Raw genomic sequence first — 9,113 nt, forward strand, 5'->3', positions numbered from 1 at the left:
TGTGGTCATGTCATGATGACTACAGGTCAGCGTCACACCCGCCGCGCGCAGCACTCCTCCACCAGCTGCCCATGGCCTGGCCGGTCGCGTTCTGAAACTTAAGTATATTGGCTCCTAAGCACGGATCCGCCACAGCGGCGGAGCCACACAGACACACGGGAGCGGCCGTCTAGTGGGGCCGCTGCACGACGCGGTTCGAGCCGATCGCCCGGCCTCTGTGACACATTGTGATGGCAGATTAGCCGCTCGCTCCAACGCCGAACAACCGTGGGCGCCGGGGCAGGCGGCACCGATCGAGCCGCGGCCGGCCAAAGATGGGTTCGAGCCGGTCGCCCGGCCTCTGTACAGTCTTTGACACATTGTGATGGCAGATTAGCCGCTCGCTCCAACGCCGAACAACCGTGGGCGCCGGGGCAGGCGGCACCGATCGAGCCGCGGCCGGCCAAAGATGGGCTCGAACGGCAGACAGCGCGTTAAGAATCGAACAACACATACAACCGCCTGTACACGGGAAGGACAGTCACGCTACGAAGCTCCTACCTCGCCACACGCCTGCACAGCTGGCGCGTCGCTCCCGGCCCGGCTACGGAATGAGCAAGTACACTAGCTGTACATCGCACGTATTTAAAATGTTACAATCGATTCAACTACGATAATGGTTCGTCAAACTGAGTGGATTGTGTGGAAGTGGAGTGATAACTACGTTGGTGCAGGCACATTTCCTTTGGCTCGCTGTTCGTAAGCCGGTGGCCGCTCGTCCATCACAGCAGATCGTCGAAGGCCAATGGAACGTTTTGCGACCGAGTGGCGGCCACACGTGGGCTGGGAGCGCACGTGAGCCCCGCGCGGCCTGAGGCGGGTTCGAGCGACCAGGCCATACTTTGTTTCAACTCAGCATGTAACGCACGGCGTTCCGACTCATCGGCAGCCAAAGGGACCGATTTCGAGAAAGAAGATATCACGACCCCTTAAAAGTACAGAGGAGGGAAGTGACGCTTTGTCGCTGCCCAGACGGGCCTTAAACCAACATGTTGCCTACACCGATGGCGCGCTAACGCATCTCCCGCGGGCGCTTCCTGCAATCCCCCTAAGCAAACAGCACGGGTCCCCCTCTGGAATCGCTCACCCCTCACCGCTACCAAAGGTCGTCGACACTCGGCCCCGCTTCACACGTCTCGAGTGTGCGGCTCGGCCTCCGGAGCCGGAGCCGGAGCCGGAGCCGGAGCCGGCGTCGGCTCTAAATGCCCGGGGTCGCCGCCGCCGTCTGCCGGCGAGACTTGCGCCGCGGCGCCGGCGAGTCGAACGTCATCAGGTCCTCCCCGGTTGTCGCCAGTGGACTCGGCCGGCCGCAGTCGCCCAGCAGGCTGGGCAGGCGCCGGGAGCGGCGACTCTGGCGCAGTTCGGCGGTGTTGGCGTTCAGCTCAGTCAGCGGCAGCGCCGAGCGGCGGCCTGCGGACGTGGCGGAACCGGGGATCAGACGATGGCGCGGCACCGCACGCCGACAACACCACGGACGGGTGGCGGCGCCGGCAGGCCAACACAGGACCGCGCCGGCAACCGCGCCCTGATACACACAGGTGGCAGAGAAGCGTGCAACGCCTGGAGGTGCCGACTGCCCGAAAAGGAGCGGAACCGATTGTTGGTCACCCTCCAGGCACTATGACGCAACCCAGTCACGCATACAGACGCGCTGGCTAAAAATAGGCCCCTATGTGACATGTACCAGCCACGCAAGAACATGCCGCAGTGAAATAACTGACAAAGCATTGGTTGCACCTAGCTAGCACGGAGTTCGGAACGCAAATCAAGTCATGCTACTTGCTCATTCAAGCTACCCAAACCCAGCAGCAATGTGACATATTTTCAAACATGTACTTCATGAACCATAGCAGAAACACGGGCTTTCAACGAAACTCGCGCACTCTGCTCTTTCCGCAGCGCACAGCAGCAGAGCGACAGCTCCCACACCCTCCGAGCCCCAGTCATCACTCACGCCACCACTCCCAGCACGGTCGGCCGGGCCGCGCTCGGTTACGTACGGGAGGCGCGCGCCACCTTGGGCGTGTCGGCGCGCCGGCTCATCTCGTGCGGAGGCGGCGGCCGCTCGTCGGCCGGCGCCGGTGGCGATGGCGGCGGCCGCAGCGCCAGCTTGGCCGCAGCCGTGACGCGCACCAGCGGACTGAGGTCGCTCAGGCGGCGGCTGGCGCCGAGCAGCGCCGAGCGGCGCAAGTCGGCCCGCTGCCGGCGCGACGCCGCCTCTGTCGCCAGCACACCCGCGGCGTCGGTACGGACTCGGCACCGCCCGGCACTTGACGCTGTGCACGGGCCGGCGTACAGGCGCCGGCTGCCGCTCAACGACGGATGGACCATGGCACAAACAACGGCATACGCAACAAGCACGTGCGTGTCCCAAGCTTCCCCACAAAACAACACACTGCCTCCAAGCAGCGAACAGAAACAACAGGACAATCTTCACAGCCACATGCAACAGAACCCATGCATCTGACTCTTTGACCTCTGTGGACGGCCAGCGGTGCGGACGTGCCTCAACTGACCTTCAGCAGCGGACGGGGCCGGACTCGGGCTGGCCGCCGCGGTAGGCGTGGCCACCGTGAAGAAGCCGCCGGCGAACTGCCGCTCCGGTCCGGCGTCGGGGCCGGCGGCCGCAGCCGGTCGCGCCGGTGTGGTGGCGGCGACCGGCTCCGGGACCACGGGCGGCTCCTCAGCCACGGCAGCGGCGGTAGTCGGCTCCTCGGCCGCCCGCATCCGACGTCGGGCGGCTGTTGATACGACAGCCAGGTCAGAGGGGTCGCCGCCGGCCAGCAGCCGGGCCTCGGCGTTGGCAAGGCTCATGGGGCGAACGGACGAGCCATTGAGCATACACAAAGCTGCGGGGGACGCGGCGTGCGGCCCACCCGAACACGCGGGCAAGTCACCACCCAGCCGCCGGCTGCTACACGCCTGGCACTTGAGCAACACCGAATCAATACGAAACACAGAACGGGTCCAGGACCTCTGCTGACGGACCGAGAGCGCGGCTGATCTCCGGGCCCTGCCCTTCGAACGTTAGACGGACTAGACGCGAAACCGCCCACACCACCCTTCGCAGCAGCCAGGCAGACAGGACGGTTCTGTGGACACAGTCCACGCGGCGGCGGCCGGCGCTCACCCATCATGGCGGCGCGCAGGGCAGAACTGGGCGCCGCCCTCTTGGTGGCGGCCGGGCGGCGGGCGGTGCCGGCGGCTGGCGGCTTCCTGGCCGCCTTGGCAGGGGCAGCGGCGGCGGCGGCAGGAGCTGGAGGAGAGGCGGGCGCTGCCTCCTGCCAGCCGGCCGCCTCCAGCTCCGTCAGACGAGCGAACTTGCGGTCCACGTCCTCCACCTGAGCAGTAGCGGTGACGTCAGCACCGGCCACGGCCATCGTCGCCATGGCAACCACCGCCGCTTCGACTAAGGAGCACTACCATCACTCCTGGCAGTCGGAGCATGCACGTAGATCAACCGGACTCTTCACGCAGTTGGTACCATAAACCCGCCGCAAGAAAATAAGAAAAGGCGACAAAGACATAGCACAGCTTCGGGCAGTTAACTCTTCGTGAGCGCCTGCCTTACGAAGGTGAGCAAGTGTCGACGAGCAAGTGTCGAGCAAGTGTCGACAATATCGATCAAGCGAGCCCGTATGGCTGGAGGATATTACGCGGCGAAAGGTCTCTCAAACTTGAGGGAGCCACGCATATCGTGCTGCACGACATATACGTGTCCCTTCTAATTGTGAGAGGTCCCGGCGGCATGCGCTTAGACCTACGCACTACCCCACTTGGACCCAGGACACCAGGAACCGTCCGGTCAACAATACAGCCTTACCACCGAGGCCAGCACCAACGACCTCTTCACGCGCTGTGTAGTGTACGTGCCATCGGTCCGTCGGCGGTTGGCCACGCCTCCACAAGTGTTCAGCCCACTCCCAATGTCGCAACGGCTTCTGCCCGGCCCACAGCCGTCGCCGCGCAGTGACCGTCCACCGCCGCCGGCCGCGCCACGTCCTCTCACCTGGAAGTAGATCATCTCCCAGAAGCCCTGCAGGTCGGTGAGCGTGGTGGGCCGCGGGCCGCGCAGGAACTCGGCGCTGTCCACCAGGCCCTCGAACTGGCCGAACCGCTCGCGGATCAGCAGGCGCGCCTGGCCTGTCACCGAGCGCAGCTCGCCCTGCGCCTCCGGCAGCGGCGCCCGGCCGTTCGCCTCCGCCTCCACCGCCAGCAGCGCCTCCCAGCGCCCGGCCAGCGCCGACAGGCGGGCCGTCTCGGAGCTGAGCAGGCCCCTGCAGACGCGGCGACGCCGGGGTCACACGCGGGACAGGCGCACGTCCCGCGGCTGAGCAGACTACCGCGCCAGCGGTCCTTGCCGACGCGGTCAGAACGCGCCCGTGCCTACACACACCGCGCCAAACGCATCTGACAGCAAGTTCACGACAGTGGGACCAGCGGCTTCCAGTGGCACAAAACAGCCTGCTAACGATCCGAAGTGCCGTCAAAACGGCAGACAGCTGCAGCTGCGGCCCGTTCGTCCACTCGTGACCCTGGCGGGCTGAAGCCCTACACCGGCGCAGCTGGTTATCCCCCGGACGCCTCGCCCCCGACGCGGCTCTCGCCTCCACCCACCTGAAGTGCTGGATGGACAGCTCGGGGCCGGGGGCGGCCGCAGCCTCCGCGGCCGCCGGCTGCCGAGCCGGCGCGTCATCGGACTCCGCCTCCGCCTCCGCCTCCGGCGCCGGCTCCGGCTCCGGCTTCTGGGCCGCGGCCGGCTTCAGCTCCGGTTTAGTGGCCGGCTCAGGCTGCGATCTCTGTTCAGTGACCGGCTCCGGCTTCGACTTCTGCTCAGAGACCGGCTCCGGCTCGGGCGGCTGCTCAGAGACTGGCTCCAGCTCGGGCTGCTGTTCGGAGACGGGCTCGGGCTCGGGCTCCGTGTCGGAGGCGGGCTCCGGCGCCGACACCGGCTCGGGCTCCGTGTCAGACGAGGAGAGCGCACTCAGCATCTCGGCGCTGCTGGATGTGGCCTCCGAGCCGGTCTCGGCCGGCGGGTCACGCCGCGCCGGCGACCGACCCCCGTCCGAGCCGTTGGCCAGGCGGAAACGCTTCTGTCCGGGCTGGTCGCCGTCCGAGAGCGGGTCTGGCGAGGCATGGGTCAGCGCCGTCAGTAGGCAGGCACCGACAACAACGGGACGGATGCTGGTTCAGTGGTCACGGCTGAAGAACGACGGCGGCTGCCAACCACCAATCTGATGTTTTAGCGGGAAAATACATTGGAAGCAGCATGAAAACATCATGCGCAATGGCAACATGGCGCCAAGCCGCCGCAGGCCGACACGTGACAGCAAATCTCTCGGTGGAGCCGTCATCAAGGCAACGTCGCCGGCGCCGGCTGACCGGGACGCTATGTCGCGCCGCCGCCGCCGGCCCCGCCCTCACCGTCCATAACGATGGACTGGGCGGCCCGCTCGCGCGCCTCCTGCTGCCGCTTCCGCTTGGAGGAGGAGCCGCGCGTCAGCGTGATCCACGGCGAGCCGATCAGGTGGCGGAACTGGCCGATGGCGGCAGCCACGTGGGCGGCTGCGCGGCACATCGGCACTATCAGCGGCAGCAGCAGCCGGGCCGCACCAGCCGGCAGCCAGGCCACGGCCTCCATCGCCGCCGCTCGGCCATGCACTATCGCTCGCCGGCCCGCCGGCCGGCCGCAGATAGCTCGGCCGGCCGGCGAGCGACGTTGCACCCGAGTGAAGGCGCAGAGGGGGAAGGGGGGAGGGGGAGCGCTTGGAGCAATCATCGCTTATCAGCTTGCGACGCGTCGCGTGCCGTCGGATGCACACTCGTCACCCAGTCACGAATGTTGACGATGAACGCAGCGTCTACATGCTTAGAACAGTGCGCTCCCGCCAGACACCGTTTAGAGGAAGATCTGATAACGGCGTCTCGAGATTACGCCTGCATTTAGCGCGTCACACAACGTTCGCTCGCGTGGCGTGCTGACGCCGATCGCCAGCCGGCGCCGGGGCGGGTACCTGGCGTGCCCATCGTGTCGGAGTCAGAGCCGGAGTCGAACGGCGGCGGATGGTGCGCGCGCGGCGTCTTGCGGTAGCTGAAACGGCAGACCCACCGGTCAGCACACACACACACGAGCCGAGTGGCTCCCCGTCTGTGCCCTATTCACCAATCTGGGCTCAGCACACCCGATCCACGCCAACATTACCCCAACGCTCCACTTATGCGGCAGTTGACATCATCAGCTTCGCCGCCATCACAGGTGCCGCACGACCTCCCCCTCCCCGCCCCGATTCCCACGGCCCACGGCTCGGCCGGCGGCGACAAGGACGTCGCTGGCCGCAAAACAGACAAACATCGTCCACCGAGAGACAGATAAAGCATCAGCTGAGCCTGGCGCCTCAGATGCGTCTCAGCTCAGTATCAGAGAGTACGGGGCCTGGCGCCTCAGATGCGTCCCAGCTCAGTATCAGAGAGTACGGGGCCTGGCGCCTCAGACGCGTCTCAGCTCAGTATCAGAGAGTACGGGGCCTGGCGCCTCAGGCGCGTCCCAGCTCAGTATCAGAGAGTACGGGGCCTGGCGCCTCAGACGCGTCTCAGCTCAGTATCAGAGAGTACGGGGCCTGGCGCCTCAGACGCGTCCCAGCTCAGTATAAGGGAGTACGGGGCCTGGCGCCTCAGACGCGTCTCAGCTCAGTATCAGGGAGTACGGGGCCTGGCGCCTCAGATGCGTCCCAGCTCAGTATCAGAGAGTACGGGGCCTGGCGCCTCAGACGCGTCCCAGCTCAGTATCAGAGAGTACGGGGCCTGGCGCCTCAGATGCGCTCCAGCTCAGTATCAGAGTACGGGGCCTGGCGCCTCAGATGCGTTCCAGCTCACTATCAGAAAGTACGGGGCCTGGCGCCTCAGATGCGTCCCAGCTCACTATCAGAGAGTACGGGGCCTGGCGCCTCAGATGCGTCCCAGCTCAGCATCAGAGAGTACATGGCCTGGCGGCGGCCACGGCCGCCGAGACCGTGTCGGGCCGCAGTCCGGGGACGGCGCGGCACCGACCCGGCCGACTGACCTGGCGCGGGCCGTCCTGACCGGGGTGCGGAACTGGATGGCCGACACGCCGCGCGGCGCCTGGAATCAGCGGGGCGGCGGTCAGGCAGCAGACGGCCCAGCCGGCTCTGTCAGGGACGACGCCACCGGGCAGGCCGACAGACGGCACAGCCGGCTTTGTCAGGGAGGACGCCACTGGGCAGGCCGACAGACGGCACAGCCGGCCCTGTCAGGGAGGACGCCGCTGGGCAGGCCGACAGATGGCACAGCCGGCCAGCGCATGTCATTGCCGACCGGCAATGGGGCGGCGCAGGCTTTGTTAAACGGCACAGAGGTATTACATGCACTTTGTAGTTCACCTGCGCGCAATCGCGCGATGTTCAATGATGCACGACAGCTGGTATCCGTTACATTAGGCTACCGTCGCAATACCGTGTTCAGCACAGATATCTAGACGTCTCCGGCCAGCAGGGCCTCACCTGGAACTGATGGTGTTCGGGGGCGAACGAGACATGCGCGGCCGACTGCGGCGGGTCACCCACCGCCGGCAGCGGCTGCTCCTCCAGCACAGAGGTGGCGGCCGGCTGCGGCGGGTCCTCCAGCACAGAGGCGGCGGCCGGCTGCGGCGGGTTGCCGGCCACTGGCTGCGGCTGCTCCTCCAGCACAGAGACGACGGCCGGCTGGCGGCGGCGGCTGGAGCCCCTGCCGGCCTCATTCTCTGACTGCTGGTCGTCCGGCTGGGCCGCCGTCTCCAGCGGCTCCGGCTGCGGTGCCTGGACCAGACCGGCGGCAGCGGCCGACGCCCGCGTCACCCGGCGACCGGCGACGGGCCGGGCGACAGACTTCGCGGCCGGCCGGGCGGCTGGCTTCGCGGCCGGCCGGGCCGCTCCTGGACCGGCGCCCTGTCCGACATGGGACAACGGGGCGTCAGCCGGGATGGACAACAGGCTGCGGAGGGATGCACGTGTTTCACCCGTCCCACACTGTCCTCGAAGCCGTTGAAATGGCCACCTCTCGCCTAACTCACCACGGTGCGCGCGGTGGCCCGAGTCGGTCGGCCGGCCGGCACCGGTGGCACACCCGGCGCCCGACGACCCCTTGCGCTCTGTGCCGGGGCTGGAGCCCGTGCTGGTGCTGGTGCTGACACGGCGGGAGCTGCGCGGGCTGGCGGCGGGCGGCAAGGCGGCGGCCGCGCCATGGAACGCGTCACCCGCTGCGCTGGTGCCGCCGTCTGTCGGACGGCGGCTGCAGCAGAATTGTTAGCATCAGCCACGAGTCTCTCGGTGGGAACTGTGGGGTAGCTAAAACCGCGAACAGGAAGGAATAGACCAAGCCTCATGCTATTCACATTCTAAGCACATAAGGTCACATGATTCATGATGGTTGAACTATTTGCATGCCTTGAAGCACTCACAACACACACAACGAATGCACCCGACAAGTACTGTGAAGCAGCCCGCTGCAGATAACTGTTAACAGCTAGTGCTTCGAAGGTTTATCATGCAACTGTAGCTGTGTTGTGAGGGATTACCAGTTCAGCCTACCGTTTGCCCCATCGTATCGGCGCCACCTCAGACATTCGCCATTGGCATTTGCTACATTTGCTACACACCTGACCGGGTGCTCGCTCAGCAGGGCTGCTGCGCTGGCGCGTTCGGGCGCTGCGCCGCCACCGCCGCCACCCAAGCTAACCTGTCCTGCGGGCGGCCGGCTGCGCCTGCGTCTGCGCCTGCGCTTGCGGCTGCGGCTGCGGCTGCGGCTGCGTCTGCGGCGCCGGCTGCAACGGCTCGCTGGCGACGTACTCGGCCGTGTTATATGTGACGGCGCCGACCCTGAAGGGCGGCTGGCGCACGCGGCGCTCCTTGTCCACACGGCGGCGCTGGTCGCGGTCGGCCTGCCACCGGCGCAGCTGGTCCCGCCGGCTCTCACCTGACGGCAGGAGGGCACGCGCCGTCACGCACGGGCCAACCCAGAGGCCTGGGGCTCAGCTCGGGGGGCCAGGGTCAGGAGCCCCAGGTCAGGAGCCCCAGGTCAGG

At 66.7% G+C, this 9,113-nt stretch overlaps 1 protein-coding gene across 1 annotated transcript; it reads right to left on the minus strand.

Moving 5' to 3' along the window:
* Window positions 1–169: 169 nt before the first annotated feature.
* On the minus strand, window positions 170–8,633 carry LOC119108138 (translation initiation factor IF-2). Its single transcript, XM_037231717.1, has 10 exons — window positions 8,622–8,633; window positions 7,557–7,697; window positions 7,100–7,158; window positions 6,054–6,130; window positions 5,464–5,604; window positions 4,791–5,164; window positions 4,049–4,210; window positions 3,239–3,380; window positions 1,296–1,449; window positions 170–215 (listed from the first exon to the last, which is right to left on the minus strand). The coding sequence occupies exons 1-10, from the start codon at window positions 8,631–8,633 to the stop codon at window positions 170–172; spliced, it is 1,308 nt and encodes a 435-aa protein (XP_037087612.1).
* Between the last annotated feature and the right edge of the window lie 480 nt (window positions 8,634–9,113).

This window comes from Pollicipes pollicipes, unplaced genomic scaffold (assembly GCF_011947565.3).
Source record: "Pollicipes pollicipes isolate AB1234 unplaced genomic scaffold, Ppol_2.1 Scaffold_6686;HRSCAF=7923_pilon_pilon_pilon, whole genome shotgun sequence".
Classification (NCBI taxonomy): Eukaryota; Metazoa; Arthropoda; class Thecostraca; order Pollicipedomorpha; family Pollicipedidae; genus Pollicipes; species Pollicipes pollicipes.